At 38.1% G+C, this 25,565-nt stretch overlaps 2 protein-coding genes across 4 annotated transcripts in view; one reads left to right on the forward strand and one right to left on the reverse strand.

Moving 5' to 3' along the window:
* Nucleotides 1-18,476, forward strand: part of cp (ceruloplasmin) — a 70,798-nt gene extending 52,322 nt beyond the window's left edge. The window contains exons 13-20 of the mRNA XM_028794559.2: nucleotides 1,251-1,390; nucleotides 1,529-1,657; nucleotides 2,836-2,942; nucleotides 4,797-5,016; nucleotides 7,306-7,445; nucleotides 15,136-15,298; nucleotides 17,713-17,788; nucleotides 18,361-18,476. Of these exons, the coding sequence (XP_028650392.1) occupies nucleotides 1,251-1,390; nucleotides 1,529-1,657; nucleotides 2,836-2,942; nucleotides 4,797-5,016; nucleotides 7,306-7,445; nucleotides 15,136-15,298; nucleotides 17,713-17,768 (955 nt within the window). The 3' untranslated portion in view covers nucleotides 17,769-17,788; nucleotides 18,361-18,476. The remainder of the gene's footprint in view (nucleotides 1-1,250; nucleotides 1,391-1,528; nucleotides 1,658-2,835; nucleotides 2,943-4,796; nucleotides 5,017-7,305; nucleotides 7,446-15,135; nucleotides 15,299-17,712; nucleotides 17,789-18,360) is intronic.
* The window catches only part of hps3 (HPS3 biogenesis of lysosomal organelles complex 2 subunit 1), a 34,073-nt gene continuing 26,969 nt past the window's right edge, over nucleotides 18,462-25,565 (reverse strand). For all 3 annotated transcript variants that reach the window (XM_051923919.1, XM_028794560.2, XM_051923921.1), the window contains 4 exons: nucleotides 24,485-24,592; nucleotides 23,837-24,043; nucleotides 23,275-23,365; nucleotides 18,462-22,126 (listed from right to left, as the gene is read on the reverse strand). In XM_051923919.1, the coding sequence (XP_051779879.1) occupies nucleotides 21,984-22,126; nucleotides 23,275-23,365; nucleotides 23,837-24,043; nucleotides 24,485-24,592 (549 nt within the window). In that variant the 3' untranslated portion in view covers nucleotides 18,462-21,983. The remainder of the gene's footprint in view (nucleotides 22,127-23,274; nucleotides 23,366-23,836; nucleotides 24,044-24,484; nucleotides 24,593-25,565) is intronic.

The raw sequence follows: 25,565 nt of genomic DNA on the forward strand, positions 1-25,565 counted from the left end.
CTGGTGGTTAGAGCAAATCACCCCAGCAACACAAAACAAAAGGAACCAAGCCTCCAGCGGAGCCAACACATTGCAGAACAGAGACATGTACACATGGTGACAAAATAATCATTCACCAGTATAGTGTCACCATTCAACCTATCTTCAAATCATTGAAATGTGGGAGGAAAACCCTGGGAAACAAGCAAACACTATATAGATGGCCACTTACCCATGATGCATCAGTGCTAACCTTTGTACAGCCCGCAGAATACTTCATACCAATAACAGACAGCTTAAGGGATTGTTACTGTGAGCTGACTAAAACATGGCCTCTTTAGACAATGAGTCAAGCAAGAGTGAAGTTGGATACCTTTGCAAAATATATAATGGTGAGAAACATTTTACATTTTATTTTGGAAACTTTAGTTCATGCTGATTGAAATTACTGCCATTGTTTTCATTCAATCATAAACATTTAATTAGTATACTATACAGACAATAGGAGTGTTGTATATAATTGTGTTTGTGAATTTGAGAGAGAGTGTGTGTGTGTGTATATATAATATATATATATATACTGTATATACATACAGTATATATAATGTTCCTTTTACTGTTTTGCACCTTTAATATCATTTCATTGTTTATTACTTTCTCCTGTGCTTTTGTGATGTTCAGGAGAACTGAAGTAACGGGGAACCCAAGATTGAGCGTTTCTCCTACAATGAAAGGGATAATGGTTGTACTAAAAAGTGCTACTTCTACACTATCGCCACTTGACACAACCATTTCATCTTCCTTACTGAGAACAGCCGGAGTTTTGCTGAGCTACCCTTCCCAAGTTGTTGAATGATCATCCTTATGTATGATGTAAAAGTTATTCTTCATAGCCTCAATACCCTCATCACACCCATGGACCTTTGTTATGCCCACTGCTGTAATTGCTGCCCTTCTTAGCCTCCCAGTACCTCTATGAACATGATACTTTTTGGATAAAATTGATGAAAGACTTCTTTCTTTACTTTGAAACCTTTCTTCAATATTGGTTCCAACCACCAGTCCTAGGGTTACAACGATGACAAACACCATCTTTTGGCCACAGTTATTTGCACCTCAGACATTTATGCAAGATAAAAATAGCAAAAGGGAAAAGTTATTTCCCCTCAATTAAACTGTTTAGTTGGGTGAATGTTTGCTATATATAAAATAACGCATGATTTTTATTTTGTTTTCAATTTGTTGTATTTTTGTGTATTTTTGTTTTTAAGCCCTGGAAATGCCTTCATAGAAAAAGAGGACAAGTTCATTGGCTCTAAATACAAAAAGGTTGTTTATAGAGAATATACAAACAGTAAATTTAATACATTGAAAGAAAGAGGAGAAGATGAAATGCACCTGGAGATTTTAGGTAGGAAAGAAAGAAAGCAATGTTCTCAATTTTAAAGAGCATGCAAAGACATTTGGACATCCCCTGGAGGGATTTACTTGACTAGAGTCAAAAAGGCCAGTGAATGTGGACTGTAAACTGTTTGTTGTTTCTCTGCAGGACCTCTAATCCATGGTAATGTTGACGACAGAATAAAAATTGTATTTAAGAACAATGCCAGTCGCCCTTATTCTATACATGCACAAGGTGTGAAAACAGAAAGCCCTAAAGTTTATACTACGTCCCCAGGTAACTTCTATAACAACAGCATCTCTAAATTAGAGTGTACTCCATAAAAAATACAAAGCCTATATGGTTTTAAGGATACAGTGAAATTGAAAGCTATTAAGTCTAGTAGAAATAAGACGTGTGGCCTACCTTCTGTACGTTTTGTGTAGCATGTAGGTACTTCATTTGTGTTTACTGGAGTTTACGCCAAAGAGTGCAGTTCCCTCCTGCAGTCTAAATAATGCTGTTAAATCAACAGACATCTCAAACGTTTTACAGTTGTCAGTGCTGTGTTTCACTACTGATGTCACATTCGTGATTAATAATATCGCCCAAAATGTAAACTATAGACCAATCACCTTTTCAGTGAGCTGATGTGTTTTTAATGCAAATCAGCAGCACAGGTGGATGTAAAAACAGAAGCCATTTTCAAAACCTGCAAATTGATTTTATTCAGATTGCAGGAGTGTCAGACACTTGAGTTGCAAGCAGATGATTACATAGAGGTTAAAAAACAAGCAAAACACAAGTTTGGAGGAAATAGGACAAAAGTCTAAATAATAAGCAGGACAGAAGGCTTTCATAGTGGCATGACACACTATGCTATGGAAAGAAGAAAGGAGCTGCTCCAGCTCAAATATGTACACTCCTCCAGTCATGTGACAGACAGGTGATAGGTAAAGCCACATCTTAAAGGAGAGGAAACTGGTGGGCCACGTGCTTATGCTTCACTTGGGCATGTTAAGATTATGTGTAGTAGGCATTTAATTGCAACAAGAGTTAAAGGTACCTATTTTATTTGAGTAGAAGTCTTCTTCCAGACATTTGCTGTAAACTGGACATAATTGTTCATTTAATTAATGGACAGATATTGTTGGTTTCCATTTATATGTAATTGGTTTCTACCTTTTTCGTTTTTTTTTAACAAATCTGTATTTATATATGTACCTGTTCTATATTTAGTAATTGGTATAACCTTTACTTATGTTTTAACTGAGAATTGTTCACAGTGCTGTGTGCCTGCACTCCGTGAAGAGTGCTATACAAAAATAAGTAGTAATTGTAATTATAATTTGAACAAAACAGAAATTAAAACTAATTCCCAAAGATGTCAACAGCTCAGGTTCAGACATTTGTGATTTAAATTATGAGTTATCCGAGATCTTTGTTCAGTTTCACATGGTTGCATTTTCTTTCAGGTGAAGTGCATACCTACACGTGGTACATCCCAAAGAGATCTGGTCCTGGAGATAGTGATTTTGATTGCAATGTATGGGCATATTTTTCCACTGTGGATGCCGTCAAGGTATGTCTTGTGTTTTAGAAGTCAAAAGGCCAGACATCATTCACCCACATAATTCACATCCTTAAAAAAATCACAGAAGGGGTGTACACATAGGTTTTCTGAAGCTCAGGAAGAGTATACACACTCAACCCCTGGTCTAGGACATGGAGTATCGTCACTAGTCGTAACTGCTCTTTCCTAGATGTTGCGAGACAGAAAGGTAATTTCTCTAGCCAAATATTTGTTGGTAAGGCAGTGGCGGGCCATCGTTTTTGAACTGTTCTAAACTGTTCTGGGGCCCTTTCGCAACCAGCAATGAGGTCTGGGTAACCATTGTTATCTTTTTCAGTGGGGTTGTTTCACAGCAGATCACCACAATTTAAAAAAAATAACCTCTACATGTAGGGGTTTTAAAACCCCTTCCCATACAGTAGACACCCAGAAATTTTAAGCAATGTGAACTTATAGAACACTTCCAGGATTAGGTGCCCTGAAGCTTAAGCTTCATTAGTTTCAGAGTAGATCTGCTTCTGGTGTAGGGCAGTAGATGCATCCTTGCAATAAATCTGTGTTTTTGGACTCTTTAGACAATTTTTGGACACATTTTTATGATTGATTATAAATTTTATCATTACTCTAATTAAGTCATTTTGTTTCTTGCTACAGAATGGCTGCCACCATTTATTTTTGATTTTTGCATTGGCATAACCATGTTGTTTATAGTTGCTGTTCCCTGTTCTGGTCATGCAACATGGAACTAGTGTGACCTATTGTGTTGTCTTGTCCCTGCTATTAAGACAACGGTGTAATATTTGTAGCATCCAAGTATTGGATCTTTTTCCTTCACATATGATGAAAATTGGTGTGTGTTAGGGACATTGCAATGTTACTTTCTACTATGTATTTTGTGTTATGAATTTGACATTCTATTCTGATGGGTCCTTTCGTTTTAATTACTATTGCTTGTGCCTAGATAATTCTGTCTCCCCCCATTCACTCCTTCCATCTAGTAGTCATTTTTTGTCATTCCAAAATTCATCTGAATATCAGTCTCTTGCCAAGTAATCATATTGGTTCTGACACACACTAAGAGTGTATCATTGTATATGGCCAGGAATAGTGAACCCGTATGCCCTTTTAGAAGGAATGAGCATTTCATTTCACATGGCATGGCGACACATAGTCACTGGTTCATGGAACATGATCAGCCTCTGATTTGAGAAGTTTGCTCAAGTACATTGACCTCACATAGAAGTGGGAAAAGATGAACAGAACCTACCTACCACATATATACAGTAGTAGGCTAATGAACCAGTGTGTGGAATAAGCAGGCATTTGAACCATCCTACCATCTTCACTTACTGCAACCACATAAATGTTGTTTTAGACAGGGGTTTTCAAGTTCAGTTCTGACTTTCCAATATTTACTCCAAAGCTCTTTATCATCTGCTCTGACAAGTCTGCCTTTACAAAAGAACATGAATATTCCTTTTAAATGCTACAATGTCTCATCTGGTAACATCTGGCAATTTACACTCTGCTGGACTTGGATCAGTGCCTCCTTATTCTTGCTGACACACCTAGAAGGTGTGCAGGCAAGCTATTTCACAACAACTTGAAACACAGACCTCCCAGAGTCCAATTAGTGACTAAATGCAGACAAATGGTAAGTGAACAGCATGCACAGGTAGATTGAATCTTACTTATGTAAAGTAAATACCATGCTTCAATATTAAGTGCTCCTTTGCTATGTTTTAAATTAGACACAAAACATGAATATGCATTCATTTGGCTGGCAACCTGTAAAGTATCATTGGATATAAAATGTACTCAGCTTTCTGTTTTAATTAGATGTTCTCCTGCATTCTTTTTTAGGATATGTTTAGTGGTTTAGTTGGCCCTTTAATTATTTGCAAAAAAAGAATCCGTGAAACACTTGGGCTGAAGAAGAAGCAAAAGGAATTTGCTCTTTTGTTCATGATCTTTGATGAAAATCAGTCTTGGTATTTGGATGAAAATATTCAGACATATATCCATAACAGTACCCAGGTACAGAAGGACAGTGAAGAGTTCATGGAAAGCAATATGATGCATGGTAGGTTTGTGAGGATGCTTCTTTGTAAGACAACTTAACAATCAAGAAAATGTGACAATTGAAGTGCTCTAGGGCTATGCACAAGTGTTACTCTATTTTTCTTTAAATTCGGTGTTATATTACTGCAATTTCTAATAATCGTCCTCTGCACGTCCAGAGACTTGATGCCATCTTCAACTTACTTATAACTTATCAATTTTAGCTTTCCTAAAAGAGTTGATAAAGAAAAAATGTTTTGTCTTAAACAGTAAGATCATGTACTCTTGTGTTTTAAAATGTGGAGTTCTAAGTAATAATTCACAGCACATGAGCTGTGTGGATATACAACTTGCTAAATTCTTCTGTATGCGTCAGGATATGCTGAGGCCTTTGATGGCTATACAAAATACAGAAGGATGATTTCTGCCCCAAACAAGAAAGCATAAATTGTCCAATTAACAATTAATTTGAGTGTGATTTTTTTAACTAGTCTCACATATGAAGGAAGCATAGGAAGCTCTTGGAATAAAGCACACGGATTACAGTATCCACTTACTGTTACTGTTGGGTAAGCCTCGCCAAACTTAGCAATTCTCTGAAAATACGAGGACTATAACTGATACCATACTAGAATGAATTTAGACACAATAGATGAAAGGAAAAAACACAATGCCAAAATATGCTTAATCACAATATGGCGTGAAATAAAAACAGGAATTTATGAAAAATTAAGCTTTGGTAGTGCAAAACTCCAGCAAAGGAGCATTTACAAAAAAAAAAAAAATTTAAAAATGAGTGGACAGGTACCTTGGCATAGAAGCTGCCTGACTCAATGGCTAAACTGTTAACACTTAAACATCAACCTCCAGTTCTTTACCTAACTCAAGGAGTTTCATTAACTAGAATTTTTTGGTTCCAGTCTTTTTTTTTAACCAATAAAACCATCTGCTGTTAGGTTTATTTTGCTTATGTTGGCTAAATTTTACTTTGGTATACTAAACTGGTGTTCTTAATTTTTCCCTTTAGGTTCAGTTTATAGGATGAAGAGTTTTTTAATTACTTTTTTAAAATTTTATTTTAATAGAGAAGTGTGCTTAATCACTTTGTGAACATTGTGGACACTAGAGGGCACAGTTGCTCCTCAAACCCAACACAACTGACACAGGACATCAGTTAAAAGCACAAGGATCTTATTTTTAGAGAAACTGTTCACAAAGTGTTCCACAAGTAAATACTTGGCTACTTAAATACTAAATTCTTCTTCTCTATTTGTTTCTTTCTCCTCCACTCCACCCACAATCTTTGTCTGTCTTCCACCTGACTCTGGCTCGTCCCTGTGAGGTCAGTCTGGTCTTTTTATATTGTGCAACCAGGAAGTGCTTCTGCTCTTCTGCCCATGTGATCTGCCGGTTTTTCTGAGTCAGGCGGAAACCTTATGCCCCATGGTTCTTCTACAGCACCCCAAGGCTGCACCCACGGTACCCAACAGGGCTGAGATACAGAACTCCAAGTCCCATGGTGCCTGGTGAGAATCCGGGACACCGCTGCACTCCAGGGAAGCTGCCATCTAGTGTTCTGGGGAAGCAGTGCCCTAAAGAGGCTGCCTTTCCCCATCCTTCCACTTCTTGACCTTCCTGGCCAGGCCGGGCTGGGCTGCCGGGCATCTCTTACAATGTATTACTGGGAATGTCAGGTTGAGAACAGCCTGAATTTGAACAGGCAATTGCATTAAGTTGAAATCCCTCTCATATTTCTGGAACTATTTCAGAACTTTAATAGTGTTGTGGCATGAAATACATACCCTGCTGAATAGCTTCTTTCACAGATGAGTAACAGTGCTGTCAATAAAAAAACACCATATGTGTTTTAACATAGATACATTTCAAAGATTTTAACTTGGTCAAAAGTTCAGTTTTTCAGGACAGGTTTATATGTGTAAAGGTCCACTCTGTCTATATATCTTATATAGCATTACAGTATTTCTTAAATACCTGTATGTTACTTTTCATTTTGTTCATTGACTTTATTTCAGTCTGCATTTTTAATTCCTAAAAAATGGCATTCTGAACTTCCTTCATATGTATTACAAGCTAACCTGCTGCTTTGTATTTTTAATACTTTTTTGTTCATCATTGTGCCAGAGATTGTGAGTAGAATTTCATTGTACTCTATACACCTGACAATAGTATGAATATTAGTACAATTATCAATTTACCCAAAAACCATCTGGATATTTGAGGGTTTTTTTTATTGTAGCACTGCTTAGCCCAAGGAAGTCCCACTAACTAGAATGTCTTGTCATTTGTTCAGCTATTAATGGAAAGATATATGGAAACCTAAAAGGTCTGACCATGACAGCAGGGGAAAAAGTATCCTGGTACCTCATGGGGTTTGGGAATGAAGTGGATTTACACACTGCCCACTTCCACGGACACAGCTTTGATTACAAGGTAACCCCTTTATTTATAATTTAATAGGACGTGTAGCTATAGCATCAATAAAATGCTGTAATAAAGTTAAATCTGCCAATAATATAGCTTGCAGGATTACCTCAAGTCTGCGTTCTTTGTGCCACACTCTGTAATTTTCAGTAATATTTAAATTAGTGTTTTGTGGCTCAAAAGAACTAGTCCGTACATTACAAATGTTAACAATAAACAGTATATGTGTGAGTCTCTAAACATGAAGATTACACAAAGACTAATTAAGCAGGATGAATATTACACTCAAGATGTGCCCAACACATTTTTTTCTTCAATGATATTTTTTCACATCGTTTCACACTGTACAACATTGGACACCATGGACTTGTATTATATCATAACCTTTTTTTTAATCTTTGTTTTCCATGAACACATGAGATTAAAATTTTTTCTCAGCCACCACTACAAAAACAACACGGGGTAAGAAACATCAGGGGCTGCTCTGCCATCTAGTGGAACTAGGCAGTTGCTTAGGGCTACCAAATCTGGGAGGGCAGCATATTTTTAAACAATACCTACTCTGATTTAAGAACACTTGGATTCAATACAACTGCTGTTTCCATGTACCCTGTTGTATTTTTATATTATTTTCGCATACTAGCAATGTTTGGTCTTAATGTCTGATGACCTATAAAACCCTATTATGGGTGGTGTTCCAAATCCAAGGATACACCATACTCAGTTTCTTAGATGTTTTTTATGCGCTACATTCTTGTTTACTTATTTTCTTAAGGGGTAGGGTTCTAGTTTTAAGTTTTATTTTCATGGTTGCTGCCTTATCATGAACATTGTTTGGTAAAAGTCACAAGCCACAACATGGATAATCATCTTCTTCCTCTTCATCTTTTCCCACTCCTATTTGGGGTCAATGTGTCTAATGAACCTTCTCCAAACAGCTTCGTCCTGTGCCAGTCAAACCATTTTCCTTCAGTTCTTCTTTTATTTTATCCATTCATCACTGCTTTGGTCTCCATTGCTCTCTCTTCCAGTGTATAGTACTTCCATTCCTATCACTCTTTTGACCATATATTTATTGTCTCTCCTCCTCTCAAGTCCATACCTCTTCAGCCTACTTTCCTGTACTTTCTTAGATATCTCTTCCATTGTTGCTGTACCTCTGTTTGTCTCATTCCATATCCTTTCCTCTTTTGTAACTTCAAACATCCACCTCAACATTCTCATTTCTGCCACGTCTAACTTGTGCTTCCTTTACTACACATGTCTCTGTGGTATAGCGGGTCCACAGCTCCCATCAAAGACCCGTTTTAAAATAAATAATCACCGCGCTTGCGGCTTAGCAAGGAGAGAAGGAGGGGGAGAGAACGAGAAGGAACGGAGGTTGTAGGAGAAAGCAGGATGCAGGGGAGAGAGAGAAAGTCGGTGCGGGAGAGAGAGTGAGCGAATGCAGGCTCGCGTTGCAGCTGTGCAGGAAGCCTGGGTGTTGGGCCAACACCTGGGAGTAGTAGTAGTGGTTGCTCCCGCTGAGTGATCATGTAGCGGGAGTGACCAGTGACGCAAGGTGGGTGACTCTCCGCGGAAGGCAGTGGGAGTCAGGACTTGGGACGTGGTGTCCCCAGCGTGAGAGCCCTGGTCGTTGGGGAATCCCAAGTCGCTGTTTGGAGGAGCCTACCGGAGCCAGGAGTCAGTGAGGCAAACCGAACAGCTGAAGTAGGCAGAGTGAAGGACACCTGCAAGTAGGGCGACTCTCCTGTTGAGAAGCCCAGACGGGGGAAGCAGGGGGGCCACCAGTAGTAGAAGGATGCACCGGATTTTTAAAAGGACAGCTTTCTGCATTATTTTAACCTCGTTGTTTTTAGAAGACCTAGATATTTAAATGTATCCACTCTTTTCAGTAGCTTTACTTGCAGGCTAACTTCTGAAACCTGATCATCATTAAACTTCATATATTCTTACTTCTTCCTATATATTTTCAATCCTCTATCTTCCAAATCCCTTCTCCATTCTTCCAACTTACTCTTTTCTGGTGCTACACAACACAGTGTCTTCAGCAAAATACATGCACCAGGAGGACTGATATTTTATCTCATGACTCAACATACTCAAAACTAGATCAAAGAGGTAAGAGCTTAAAGACAATCATCCCTCATGCAGACCTACTCTAACTGGGATCTTGTCTGTTGGCTCAACACTGCTTTTAACCTGAGTCCTCGCTCCCTTGTATCCTGGACAATCCTAACATACTTCTTTGGTGCTGCTTTCTCTCTTGTACACCTCCAGACCTCTTGATGTGGCACTCAATCATAAGCCTTCTCCAAATAAATAAACACCATATGCAGTCCTTTCTGTTTTTCTCCATGTTTCTCTATGAGCTGTCTCAGTGCAAAGACTGCATCAGCTGTTCCTCTCCTTGTCATAAAACCAAACTGCTCCACTCCTATAGTGGTCTCTTCCCTAAGCATTCTCTCTATAACCCTTTCCCAAGTTTTCATTGTGTGTGACATCAACTTTATCCTTCTGTAGTTTCCACAATCCAGAATATTACCCTTCACCGTATAAATGGGTACAGTCATACTGTTCCTCCACTCCACAACATGGATAACAAAAATAATAATCCTCAAACTGACGTAGCATTGGACACACAGATGTAGCAAGGTAAAATTAAACAATTAAAATGGCGACAAGGCTGCAGCTCTTAAATTCATTGCTTAAATTGGATTCAAACTATAAACATCTCTCCAATTAACTTAACTTGGCAAATATTGTTCTGTGTTGCTCATGTCATAGAAGAATATCTCCTAAAATAATAATATCCAAAGCCAGGAAATAATGCAGAGTTGAAAAGCCTTCTGGTTTTAGTTTAGACGTTTGTTAAAGATAAACCGCTGTGCTCTGTCTGCAGAGAAAGGTTCTAGACCTCTTTTAAGGCATTGTTATACGTTTCTTTAACACAGATAAGATGTTTTAACACTCCTAATATGCTAATGGACAACACCTACTGGCACTCTGCCATCTTTGTCCAGGTGCCCTTAGGCAAAGCCCACACCTCATTAACATTATGCTAATGATTATCATCTTTTGGAATTTTGACATCTTTGTCCTTTACCCTTATTACTCATCCTCCATCATGTCTTTGGCATCACTTTTTTACGATGTCAGTTCACTGGTGAAATTGATACTTGCAGGATTCAGTGCATATTACTGCATTCCAGTTTTTTGAGATTATCTAGACATTCAATGCTATTCAGTGCTTAACAGCATTTAAACTATATTAGTGAGATTACAATTATGCATAGACAATTTAGAATCGCCAATGCACCTAACCTGCATGTCTTTGGACTGTGGGAGGAAACCGGAGCACCCGGAGAAAACCCACGCAGACACGGGGAGAACATGCAAACTCCACGCAGGGAGGACCCGGGAAGCGAACATGGGTCTACTACCTGCGAGGCAGCAGCACTACCCACTGCGCCACCGTGCCGCCCAGTGCTTAATTAACAAATACAGTAATCCCTCCTCCATCGCGGGGGTTGCGTTCCAGAGCCACCCGTGAAATAAGAAAATCCGCGAAGTAGAAACCATATGTTTATATGGTTATTTTTATATTGTCATGCTTGGGTCACAGATTTGTGCAGAAACACAGGAGGTTGTAGAGAGACAGGAACGTTATTCAAACACTGCAAACAAACATTTGTCTCTTTTTCAAAAGTTTAAACTGTGCTCCATGACAAGACAGAGATGACAGTTCTGTCTCACAATTAAAATAATGCAAACATATCTTCCTCTTCAAAGGAGTGTGCATCAGGAGCACAGACTGTCAGAAAGAGAGAGGAAAGCAAACAAATCAATAGGGCTGTTTGGCTTTTAAGTATGCGAAGCACCGCGGCACAAAGCTGTTGAAGGTGGCTGCTCACACCCCCTCCGTCAGGAGCAGACAAAGAGAGAGAGAGAGAGACAGAGAAAAACAAACAATCGAAAATCAATACGTGCCCTTCGAGCTTTTAAGTATGCGAAGCACCGTGCAGCATGTCGCTTCACGAAGCAGCTGCACAGAAGGTAGCAACGTGAAGATAATCTTTCAGCATTTTTAGACGAGCGTCCGTATCGTCTAGGTGTGCGAACAGCCCCCCTGCTCAATCCCCCTACGTCAGGATCAGAGAAAGTCAGCGCAAGAGAAAGAGAAAAGTAAGTTGGGTAGCTTCTCAGCCATCTGCCAATAGCGTCCCTTGTATGAAATCAACTGGGCAAACCAACTGAGGAAGCATGTACCAGAAATTAAAAGACCCATTGTCCGCAGAAATCCGCGAACCAGCAAAAAATCCACGATATATATTTAAATATACTTACATATAAAATCCGCGATAGAGAGAAGCCGCGAAAGGCGAAGCGTGATATAGCTAGGGATCACTGTACTTCATTATATTATATATTAGTTCTATATATACACATCTCAGATAAATATTCATGTAGATACAGTGGTGTGAAAAACTATTTGCCCCCTTCCTGATTTCTTATTCTTTTGCATTTTGTCACACAAAATGTTTCTGATCATCAAACACATTTAACCATTAGTCAAATATAACACAAGTAAACACAAAATGCAGTTTGTAAATGGTGGTTTTTATTATTTAGGGAGAAAAAAAAATCCAAACCTACATGGCCCTGTGTGAAAAAGTAATTGCCCCCTGAACCTAATAACTGGTTGGGCCACCCTTAGCAGCAATAACTGCAATCAAGCGTTTGCGATAACTTGCAATGAGTCTTTTACAGCGCTCTGGAGGAATTTTGGCCCACTCATCTTTGCAAAATTGTTGTAATTCAGCTTTATTTGAGGGTTTTCTAGCATGAACCGCCTTTTTAAGGTCATGCCATAGCATCTCAATTGGATTCAGGTCAGGACTTTGACTAGGCCACTCCAAAGTCTTCATTTTGTTTTTCTTCAGCCATTCAGAGGTGGATTTGCTGGTGTATTTTGGGTCATTGTCCTGTTGCAGCACCCAAGATCGCTTCAGCTTGAGTTGACGAACAGATGGCCGGACATTCTCCTTCAGGATTTTTTGGTAGACAGTAGAATTCATGGTTCCATCTATCACAGCAAGCCTTCAGGTCCTGAAGCAGCAAAACAACCCCAGACCATCACACTACCACCACCATATTTTACTGTTGGTATGATGTTCTTTTTCTGAAATGCTGTGTTCCTTTTACGCCAGATCTAACGGGACATTTGCCTTCCAAAAAGTTCAACTTTTGACTCATCAGTCCACAAGGTATTTCCCCAAAAGTCTTGGCAATCATTGAGATGTTTCTTAGCAAAATTGAGACAAGCCCTAATGTTCTTTTTGCTTAACACTGGTTTGCGTCTTGGAAATCTGCCATGCAGGCCGTTTTTGCCCAGTCTCTTTCTTATGGTGGAGTCGTGAACACTGACCTTAATTGAGGCAAGTGAGGCCTGCAGTTCTTTAGACGTTGTCCTGGGGTCTTTTGTGACCTCTCGGATGAGTCGTCTCTGCGCTCTTGGGGTAATTTTGGTCGGCCGGCCACTCCTGGGAAGGTTCACCACTGTTCCATGTTTTTGCCATTTGTGGATAATGGCTCTCACTGTGGTTCGCTGGAGTCCCAAAGCTTTAGAAATGGCTTTATAACCTTTACCAGACGGATAGATCTCAATTACTTCTGTTCTCATTTGTTCTTGAATTTCTTTGGATCTTGGCATGATGTCTAGCTTTTGAGGTGCTTTTGGTCTACTTCTCTCTGTCAGGCAGCTCCTATTTAAGTGATTTCTTGATTGAAACAGGTGTGGCAGTAATCAGGCCTGGGGGTGGCTACGGAAATTGAACTCAGGTGTGATACACCACAGTTAGGTTATTTTTTAACAAGGGGGCAATTACTTTTTCACACAGGGCCATGTAGGTTTGGATTTTTTTTCTCCCTAAATAATAAAAAACATCATTTAAAAACTGCATTTTGTGTTTACTTGTGTTATATTTGACTAATGGTTAAATGTGTTTGATGATCAGAAACATTTTGTGTGACAAACATGCAAAAGAATAAGAAATCAGGAAGGGGGCAAATAGTTTTTCACACCACTGTATATTTCCATATTCACCACCATCTATAACATTTGCTCTAGTCATGCTAAAACAATTCTCCATAGTTCATCGTTCTCTGGAAAAAAATCTCTTTGCGGTTGTACATTATTTGCACCTTTTTATCAAGGAGGTGGTAAATAAGAATCATATGCAAAAATTGAAGATAATTATTATACTTCAATTTAATTGAATTTTTGTTATTATACTAAGCTTGTTAATTTATTTCAGTAACCTAAATGAAAAGTATATGTTTATGGAGCGACCTTGGTGAGATTGTACAGTAATTATATTGTCACCCTCATTATAAGTAGTAATGAGTGAACTCCACGGTATTTGCTTCTCGTCTAGTTCGGAGAAATCATGGGAGTATTTGCAAATATTGCCAAACTCTGCAAAATGCTTTGAAGTCAATGGAAAACAACTAACTGAATGAGATTTGACAGCATTACAATGGTGCAATCATCTTTAAAGTGCTCCTGAGGGCTAGGGAAATGTCTGCCACCTATATTGGACTGATTATTATGGCCAAAAAAGATGACCTGAGCTGTGTGGCAGAAGTGCCAACCACTGCACCACCATGCCTCTGTGAGATCAAAAAAGAAAGAACACAGTCAGAGACATGCAGTCATATATTTTGTCAAAACAAAGAGGAAATACCGAAATCATAGTCAAAAGTGAGAAAAAATACATAGGTTTTTTAAAGACGGAAAATTCAAAGTGGTGTGTCATGGTTGAAGCCACTGGGCCGTTCTGTTTTGTTGTAACATGCTGAAGGCTTTCCAAACTGTCTGTGCTGATGCTTTGCATTTTTTCTTCTATCAAAAAGATAGAAATGTCTTGTAAACAGTAATAAACGTTTCATTATTATTGTTATTTCATAGAGTCTCCTGTGTTTAGGGGTAGGGGAGGGGTGTCATGCTATTTCAAGGTTTGTTTTCTATCTCCACGTGCCTTATTATTATGCATGCATAGGGCACACGCCTCCTTCTCTTATACTGACATGAAATTCAAAGATCGACCTCCACATTTGGGGACTCGTTATTTGTGCTGTATGTTTCGTAAAAATAAAATTTTGAGAACCTGCATTATTTACTTATCTGTTCTACCACTAAGTCCCACAGCGTCTGTAATGCAAATGATCAGCATTATACACCCTGGGAGACAGTCCCATCCAATGTTGGCTGTTACAATTCTGGGGGATGTCGTGCTAGCCTCACAAAGCATTAAGGGGGTCTTGGGTTTGTTTTCCTAAACTGGACGAATTATCAGTAAATAATTTGATGAACAAGGATGCAGATTTAGGAAATTCACTGCAAATAATGCTTTGGTGAACTTCACTGATGAACACTTTCATAAGCAACCTGTCTCCTTTAGCTTGTGAGGAGGGGCAACATTTCCTACACTAGGCTTCAGTTTATTTGTTTGACCCAAACAAGTCATGGCCACTCACCTTGAAATCAGACTGCAAAGACAAAAAATAGTTTAGCCATTTTTCTCTGTCAAAATCAAAAATTTATCAGATTTTGTTTTGTTCTAATATTAATGTCACTGTATTTTCAAGTTTGGCCTGTGTGCCAACTCTTCAATAATTCTCTTCAATAATTTAACAGATGAGTGGGACCCATCGTGCAGATGTGTTTGATTTGTTCCCTGCTACTCTACAAACATTGGAAATGACTCCTCAGTATCCTGGGAATTGGCTCTTGCACTGTCATGTGACTGATCACATCCACTCTGGCATGGAGACAACATACACAGTGCTAGAGAAAGAGGGTAAGGCAGCAGAAGTTTTTGTGGCTTTAACTATATGCGGCATGCGTCAAGCTGACCTGGGCTACAATACTTTATACCCTAGATTTGACTAAGAGGCACCGTAGATTGTGTATTGTTAAGAGTGAGGACACAAGTCAAAAACAAGTTGTTAGGTTAATGGATGACTGTTAATTGTGTGGGTCTGTCTTGTAATAAAACAATTTGGCTTCTCACAAACCTAAACAGGAAATTAACAGAGTTAAAAAAAAAAAGAAAAAAAAATCGTGAAGAAAGCATTTTTTTTATTTATACATACATTTTATTTAATAGGCACCCTTCTTAATACTCATGGTCACCTTACAATGAAATTAAACAACAGTAATAAAAATATAAAAACAAATAAGACGATAAAATCAAATAACAATAAGGGTACAGAGGTGGTAACAAACATCAAAAGGTATCTGGCTGTAACAGTGGAAAAACCCATCTTTTCAAACTTGCATACCAAGTATATGTTTTGAAGGCAGTTTTAAACTGTGTTATTGAGTCTACTTCACAGATATGAGAGGGAAGAGAATTCCACACTTAAGGGGCACTATGAGAGAATGCTCTAGCTCCCATAGAACAGAGTTTAATGCATGGTACAGAAAGTAGAGCTGCAGATGAGGATCTGAGGGAGCAAGATGAAGTGCACATCTGTAGGAGATAAATGAGTTAGGGAGGAGCAAGACTGTGGAGGGCTTTAAATGTTGAAAGCAGTGTTTTGTATTGTATTTGGTAGTAGACATAGAACCAGTGGAGCTGGGAGAGAACACGTGTGATATGTTCAGTGGACTTAGAACAGGTAATTATTCTAGCAGCACAATTCTGAATACCGTATATGCTCACATATAAGTTGGGTCTTGAAACCTGAAAAATCGTTCATAAAATCAAACCGACTTATATGCCCGTTCAAAAATGTGACACTTTATTTTTTTTACATCTTTCTGCCTCCTCCAATCTTGCATCAGTTTCTCAGACACATCAAATTTTATTGCAGCTGCGCAGTCACCAATTTCTTTCACTACTTCAACGATGTTTAATTTAAAACCAGCTTCATATTTTCTTCAGATCCAACACTCCATCGTAGATAAGGGATTGTTCTTACGATAAAGGTGTATGAGTGTGTGAGATACAAAAAACACAAATCAGTGCAAAAGTTGCTTCGGAATAGTCTGAGTATTACCGTGTGGTCACGTAAGCACAATAGAGAGAGAGGTTAGGATCACGTGCTGACACAGCGCATTGCTGCTCCCACATAGGAAAAAAAGGCAGTGTGCTCTGTGGTTACTTTCTCAGGTGGGCCTTAGCATATTATAATCCCTTGTACCAACAGCATGAGTTTTCCGCATTCGACTTACACGACCGACATTATAAAATACCAGAAATTATACTGTAAAATCAAGATCTGACTTATCCGCAAGTATATATGGTAAGTTGTAAGCAATGGATGTTTTTTAGGGACGCCAGATAGAATAGCATTACAGTAATCTATACATGAAGTGACTAAGGCATTAACCAATACTACTGTGTTGTGTAAGAACAGGATGAAGTCTAGAAATGTTTCGGAGATGGAAGAAAACAGTCTAAGAAACATTACTTATATAGCAAGAAGAGGAGAGGATGCTGTCTAGAATGACGCCCAGGCTCTTACTGTAACCTGGGAAGAGATGATTTTGTTACTGTTGTTAATTAAAATGGAAGAACAGTTAACCTTAGCGAGTGTAGATTTAGAACCAATGAGGATAACAAGACTTAAGAGTAACTAGGGAGCACCCTGTAGTCTAACAACGATGGTGTTTTCAGTGATAGTGCCACATATGTTTGGATATTTAGGGGCCAAAACATAAAGCTCCACACAATTAGCCTATTTTTGGAGACATTCAAGTTTGGTTCATTTTAGGGTTATATAGGATTAAGGTATCATTGTTACAAGCTGCAGCATATACCTCGGTCTTTGTACATACAGTATAATACCTTAACCACCAGTCTAAGCGAGTGTTGAAGTATAGGCCAGAACATAACATACATGACTGAAGTACTGACAGATACAATCAGTTACTGAAAGAACCTGCAGTGGAGTTGTTGTTACAAGTGCAGCTCTGTAGCTCCTAAGCCATATTGCCAAACAAAAAGGGGATGTCACCTGGACATTCACCAAACTCATGAATAAAATTACTGAAGCTCTAAAAAGATCTGTGACTCCAGCTTTTCCAAACAACCATATAGATAACAAGGAGAGTTGAGCTCAGAAAAGAGAGCGCTGAAATGGGTTTACATGGGAGACTTAAACTGATACACTGTGCTAGAAAATCCTGAATAATGTGCCACACATCTTTCTTAACTGTACTGCTTTCATTCTGGATGTGAATAACTGACATTTACATTCTTTACAGAATCAAAGAGCACTTTCAAGAATATAAAATCATTTTTAAAAGAAAAACTTGGATAAGAAGAGACGAGGCAACCAAAGTAAGTTTCTGTCTTGCAAAATGACCGTGATGCTGATAGGAAAGATGGATGACTGCATCTTTTAGGAGTGCATAGAAATCCTTCATTTTGTTATAATTACTTTATAATCATTTTAAATTAACTAAGTGGTGATGGTTGCACATACATCCAAGCAACAATACAGGAGCCCTTTGCGAGGTGGACATTTTACTAGACCAGTGTCTACATTTCAATACATGACTGCTTTAAAATAAGCAAAACTCTTTATCAAAAGTAAGGGGACCAAGAAATAGAAATTATATTTCCTTATTTTTGCTAAGTACTGGCAATGATATATGGCAGGTAACTAATAAAGATTGAACTTGGGAGAGGTACTGGTGGCAACAGCATGGGAAACTGAAAAAGAGTAGCTTCTTCTTCCTCCAAAAACCTAATGTAAGGAATATTTGAGCACATTAACTCAATGTGTACGGCATAACTAGACAACACAGCACACTTATAAAACTAAAGCACTATATTGATTAAGCATTCTTTGCCAAAAATAACTTTTAATTAAAAATGACAAAATGTTTTCTTTTTTTCATTCTGTTTAGATAATCCACACATTTGGCTGGCTTCTGTTATCAACATTGTCTTTTCCCAGACAATAAATCTCAGAACATTTTCAGCTGTTCTCTATTATTATTAAAAATAAACTTTTTTCAAAATATGTTTTGTTACTTTGTTTTAAGGACTTTAGCATGGGAAAACTGGTAAGAATGATACCAATGGTTTGGGTGCAAATTCACTGCTTTATGCAAGTGTTGGAACTTTCCGTCTTTGTGAGAAAGGTGGCTAAGCACAAACAAATTGGTGTGCTCCATACCTCAAAAAGTATTCCAGTCTATCTATAAATCGATCAAGCATACACAAATTCAAACTGAACTAGACTTTTATCATTCCCGTTTATGATGTACTAGGGGGCTCCGCCCCCTGCTCGCTTCGCTCGCCAACCCCTGGTGTTGGGAATGACAAAGAGCGTGATGTATGAATGAGATATAGAATAGTGTGACGGTGTAGATGATGCAAATAGAAAGCAAACAATAAAGTGTGTGGCACAGTGTAAAGGTTTATTTGAAAATTTCTTTGTACACGCCGTTTAAGTGTAAAAGGTAATTCCAGCTCAGAACTTGTAAGGTCATTTAAGATGGTTATTGTTGTGATCAGAGTCAAGTTTGTCAGAGCTTAGAAAGAGTTGTGTCTTTCCAGGAAGTAATGGAATGACTTGGGTATTTATGTTTTCCACATTAATATTTTTTGGACATAATATAGTGTGTTGTGTTAAAAGGGGCATTTGGTCTAATGAGATTGCTGTTCCAAATCTCTCTGTAACTAAGTCGTCGCAGATAAAGGCTTGAGGAATTGTAATAATATGTGGCTGAAGTCCATCTGTATTGGTGAGTGTACCATCTCTCACTTGTAATAAGCAATTGTTATGATCTGGTTCTGGACATCGTATCTTTTTTTACTAACTGTATCTTTTGAAAGCAATGCCAATTGTCTGCGTATTTTAAGGTGCACTGAACAATAGCTGAGTGCATGGCATCTGGAAGAATAGCTAATCACTGTCTAAAATCTCCTCCTCATAAAAGTGCCTTTCCTCCAAATCGAATATTATTATTCATAAACGTTTGTTCATGCCATTGAACATTCAATAAGCAACATTTTTTCAAGACGGATGTCACGTGCAGTGCCACCGTTAATGTTCATAGTGGATTCCGATTTGTAGGATCTAATGAAGTTGATAAAGATTTCACTTTCAGGTACATCGTCAGTTATAAGCTTCTGTAGATATTCAGTATATGAATGTAAAGAAGGCAGTCTAATTTGACCCTTTTGACAACAACGTGTAAATGTATAACTTGTATTGCCAGTTGTTTCTTCAGGGAAGTGAACTGAATGACAATGATTGCAAATGACATTCATTAATCCGAATGAATTTTCCTGGTGTATGTTTTGCTTGTGCCGTTTGAGAGGCGCGTTGTTGCATGTGTAGTATTTGGGACGTGTTGTTTTGGAGCTGTAATCGATTTGCCTGTGCTGTGTGAGAAGCCCGTTGTAGCCTTCGCTGCCATTAGCGTATGTCTGAGACGGGAGGTGTTTCGTTTTGAATCCGTGCCTGTTGCGATGCAGCACTTTGATTGATAGTTTGCGTCATGTGGATCTAGGATGTAGATTTGTGCATATTAAATGAAGTATTGTAGGATCTAATGCAGTTCATAAAGTTTTTACTTTTAGGCACATCGTTAGTTAGAAGCTTTAGTTGAGCTTTGCGTTTTTGGAGTCGAGTCATTTTTTCTTTTAGAAATATGGATAAGTAATAAGGAGTATTGCACTCACTGTTAATATGGAGCCTTTTTTGCGGTTGAACGGTTAATAGTGCCTTATTGTAAGGAGATCCACCTATGCTGCATAGCCGTCTATTTTGTTTGCGCCTGCGCAGTACGTCTTTTTGCAGCTACGGCCCATTGCCGGATGTGCCTGCGTCCATCATCCGGTTTAGCATTCTCGGTTAGTAATATGGATTGTTACACAATAATAAGTGACAAAATCAAATTCTGATAAACAATGTTTTCTTCACTATATAAAGTACATGTTCTGTTAAAGATTTTAATTACCAGATACAAACTATCCACACGATTCTGTTAATACAGTTAATAGCAGACAGTAATGTATCAAGCACACTGTACATTGAGCCTTCAGGCTCCTCATTCTTTAGGCATGTTTGCACATTTTCACTGTGTCTGACCAGGTTATCCTTCGGGATGTCCAGTTTTCCTCTTGCGTCACCCAAAGACATGCATGTTGGGTCAACTGGTAATTTCAAAGTGGCCCCCGTGTGAGTGTGTTTGTTGGCACTACCATTGACTGTCAGCGTGTCCAGGGTTGTTCCTTTCTTGTGCTCAAAGGTGCCTGTAACCCTGGATGTGATATTATGTTAACTGGAAGATGACTTAAGGTAATGTACAAAATTGGGATACATGCATAACACAAATTAACTGTGAAAATAAATAACAGTTAACTATAGAGGTTAGTTAAATGTTATTCATTCACAAGGTAGCTGTCAAAATAAGTATGTTTGTCATTTGTCACTTGTAACCTTCTGGCAATGGCTCTTAGATGGCTGGGACCACTGGTATTTATTTATTTGGCTGACACATTTGTTTAAGGCGTCATGATGAGTTAACATTTCCTTTGCTGTCCCAGCACAGGCAGTTGAAGAGACATGCTCATAGTCACACAGTAGCAGTAGTAGGACTTGAATCCACAACCTCAAGGTCTGAAGTCTAAATCACCATGCCACAATATTATATTAAAATATTCATTATCGTCAAGCTTGAGTTAGCATAAAACAGCACTCCACACGCCTGTATTGCTAATACTTTATTGTGTCACTTTAGGGGGGTGAACACCTTGGGTTGGTTGATGTGGCATGCTCAACTTCAAGACTTCCCGATTTTTTTTTTTTTTTTTTTTTGTTGCTGAAAACACCTATTGTTTTACTATTTATCATAAGGGTGTTTAAAAAAGGGCCTAAAAATTAGTGTTATTCAGGTCTAGACAGCCAATAGTAGGGGAGTACCCCAAAAAAATTTGACATCTTGCATCAGTCACAGTCACAAATACAAAAATAAATACAATTCATGAACTTAAAATGTTAAAGGCATGCACATGTTTTGAAAAGCACTCAGAATTTAATGTTTCTATATTTAATAAAGACAACCTTAGTAAAATATATCTTTAAATTTGGAATTGCAAACAAAAAGATTTCATGGAAAATAAGAAAGCAAGAAAGAGAAAAGATAGACCGTATGAATTGAAATTCTTTTCAATATTAAATATTGTTTGTGGTTATTCTGAACATTTACTGATGATAAAGAATTCATACAGTATTTAACATTATTATTCTTACACACACTGTACATTGATATTTTTTAGCTTATATAGATGTAAATAAATAGAATTTCAGACTTAACAAAAACAGTAGTGGAATCTACAAAAGTATCTTTGGTCACTCCATTACAATAATCCATTACAATAATAATACATAGGACGCTGAAAATATACTTCAAAGCTAACATTGCACTGACCTAAACGGGCTCAGTCAGGTGGTGCAGGCGCTGGTGAACAGACATACAGTGCTGTCATCTCTGGCCTGCCACGGTAGACCCTCTACTCAGTTACACTCCCCTTGAGTTATTAAACTCTTCTGACTGCATTCAAAGAGATAGGGCAAAAAAAAAGCTGCCATCCCGTCGTCTGGCATAAGGCGCAGAAAATCCAGTGGATTCAGTTCCATAGCAATAACTGATAAGGTTTCTGTAGGGAAGAAGGCATGAACAGCAGTTTATCAGCAAAGCAAAATGTATTTCATATATTGTAGCATCTTCTATGAAGATTATTATTTTAAGGTACTTGAAAGTCAAATAGGACAGGAGATATTAAACCTGCACCATTAAATTCACCAATTCAGAAGAAGGGTATGAAATGTCGTTTGTTTTTAAATACCCGTCATGTTCAGTGCAAGTTGGAAACGCTTTATTTTCTGTTCTATCATTTACAGATCTTTTCTGGAAAAATGCCATATACCCTTTCGTACAACTAACCAACGTAAGCAAACTCAGACATTGCAGTGCAGTACGCCAGTCTACTGTATCAGTGCACAAAATATCTCTGGAATCAATAGCAAATTCAGATTATTCTTTTTTTGCTGAACATTGTAGTTCTTCACAAGTAAATTTTCAATTTTTACATGTCTTCTGTAAACTGAAGCATGTTGCCTCATTACCACTGAATCGCTTTGGATGTGTTGTTACCAGTGAACACAGAATGCCCAGGTCCCCATGTCTTCATATTGGTTTAAATACAGTGGTAGCTGGCTGCTAGCACAGGGAGTTCTGTACACATTTTCCTTGACAGGCAACAAGTTGCATTAATATGAACAACTCATAAATGACAAAAAAAAAAAATCAACATACATTAATTACACATTTCCCAATACTGACATGGCACTCCAAAAACCACCACCCAGGATTCCTCTAAGGTTAATTTTTTTTAAACCATTTTCTATTCTGTTCACTGCACACTTCAATGGCAGTTACTAAAAAGTCACAATCAAAGTGAACCTCTCATCATAACCACACTCACCTCCGCATTGTTTCTATAACTTTTATAAAGAAGCGTTTTAACTTACTAATAAAACTGTACACTCTGGATCAGGTATTTCTTGCCTTAACACATAAGCTTTGCACGGAATATGTTGAAATAAAGGGAGAAGAGTTATGTATTCTGGAAATCCTGATTTATATCTTTTAAATTTTTCAATATATTTTAAGAATGTAAATTTTGTTGCATTCTCTTATCTACTGTACGTCTCATAGTGTAAATCAGACTTGTTCAAGGCTGCATGCCGCCCTGAAACAACAGTTAAGTTGCAAGCAGCTTCTACTATAATTGTATTAAAGTACCTTTAAGTGAAAAAAGTAAAATGTCACTTTTGTCTTCACTGGATTTTATCCTCTCACAGACTTCTGGTAAAAGTTTCTGCCACCAAAGGGCCTACAAAAGACAAAGAGATACATAATTAAAAGTAACTCTCAATGGGGATAACACATTTATTCATATCAGTGAATTTATTTTATGAAATACCTTTTCTTGACAGCTATTTTCTACTAATCTAAAATCACAATGCAAAAAAGATATATTTGCATTAAAATCAATGTGGCGCAGTGGTAGTGCTGCTGCTTTGCAGTAAGGAGACCGTGGAAGATTGTGGGTTTGCTCTTCGGTTTCTCCCTGTGTGGATAGCGCTTTGAGTACTGAGAAAAGCGCTATATAAATGTAATGAATTATTATTATTATTATTATTAATGTCACTAAGGACTTGCTAGGAGGATTTATCATACATTGTAACTGTCAGTCTCACCCCTACTGGTCCCCTGTAGTAAAATCTCCTGTGTCTAAAACTACTGGAGGTTGCTCAGTGATGCTAAGAGAAATATTACAAGAAGCAGACGTTTTGTCAGAGACCTGCTTATCGTGGTGGAGCTCATGATTTGCATAAAGCATGATGGCTTCTGGACACGTATCCAATAGTCTGACGATTGCGTGTTCACACTGTCCTTGCTTAGATGCACAGAGTACATGTATGCTAAAGCCGGCGTTGTCTTTATCAGATAGATGTTCCAGCAATGGGAATATTGAGGACACCTCTAGAGAAGGGCCACACAACAAGGCCTGAAAAGGAAAAATACTTTCAGATTAGTACGTTACTACATAGTATGTCTATGGGTATACTATAAACATAAAAAAGAAGAAATTGCTAATTAAATGAATAAAGGGTCAGGCTGATGGTTTTTGCTTCTGCTTTAATCTTCACTACACGCACAAATCTTAAGATAAAGATGTAACTTCTGTAAGAAAGATAAACGTTTAAAACTAGTTCTCTACACTACCAGATGCAGTTTTATTAATACCTGAAAAATTCTTCTCACATAAACAAGTCTGCTGAGAAACTGTAATATTAATCTGTTCTCACAAAATGAAGTTAAATGTAACACTATAACCTAAAGAGGATTTCCATAACTAATTTTAAAAGGATAAAACTCTAGCAGTCCTATGAAATGTCCCCTCCTTAGGTTACACGGCGTACGTTCAGGTGAAGGTGTACTCACACACCTGCAGCTTTTGTAAATCCTCCTGGTACTCATAGGCAATGTTGAAATGAGCTGGGGTGATGACAGTCACCCACGGAAATATAAGCCCGTAGTGTGTGGAGGAATTTATCTGCAAAAATATAAATAAACACATACAAGATATTCTCCAAGTGCAAGTGTACTATAAACAGCAAAATGAACACTCGAATAAAACATCACAGAAGTACAAGTACTGTAGAACAGAGGACTACACATAAAGCACAGCTCAATTTCTAAAGAAATACTGTCCCTGTTATAACTAGGTGAAGGGAAGACAGGCATGATGGGAAGGGGCACTATATAGCATAATGGTTTACATTTGTGGAAAAAGGAGCTTAAGGACACAAAGTGAGGGAGAGGAAGGGCAGCAGAATTCATGATGGTCTCTCAGTTCACCACTGCAACTGGGTCTGGTGAGTCTAGGCTTGGTCGTGTAATGCAATCCACTTCATGTTTTCAGTACATAAAGGAATCCCCATAGAGAGTGAAGTGGTCATGGTTTACATGGCTTCACTTTGTAATAGTATTCTTTGTCTTGTGCAGATGATGTGTTTGGGGGAAGGTAGTTCTGGGGTTTGTTTACAAAGAAGACCGCTGCGATTTACATTAAGATGCTTTCACAGGTATTTACATGCCTATTTGTTTTGAGGGCAGGTCTTTTACCTGATGTACAAGAAGTTGATTTTATTATATTTTATGTGTTTTAAAGCGTTAAGGAGGATTATAAACCAAATTTCACAAAGCTAAACTGTAATCTTTTATTTTGTTTAGCGCTTTAAAACTTGCTGCTTTTAAAGATGTCGAACGTTAAACACAGAAAGGACGTTTTAGTCGAGATAGAAGGCACTCTCACGGAAAGGATTTTTCTGCGATGAGAAGAGCAGACAGACACCTTTTACAGACAAGTAGGATTTAGAGAAAGGTCAAAACTTTAAACATAGCAACATTATATTTTAAGAAAAGTCAAGTGCTAATGGACATTTTCTGGACTTTCAACATTCATAAAAGCAAAGGTCTCCAACCACTGTACGTCTTTGTACAGTGGAACCTCGGTTCACGACCAT

The sequence above is a fragment of the Erpetoichthys calabaricus genome, chromosome 2, assembly GCF_900747795.2.
Source record: "Erpetoichthys calabaricus chromosome 2, fErpCal1.3, whole genome shotgun sequence".
NCBI classification, from domain to species: Eukaryota; Metazoa; Chordata; class Cladistia; order Polypteriformes; family Polypteridae; genus Erpetoichthys; species Erpetoichthys calabaricus.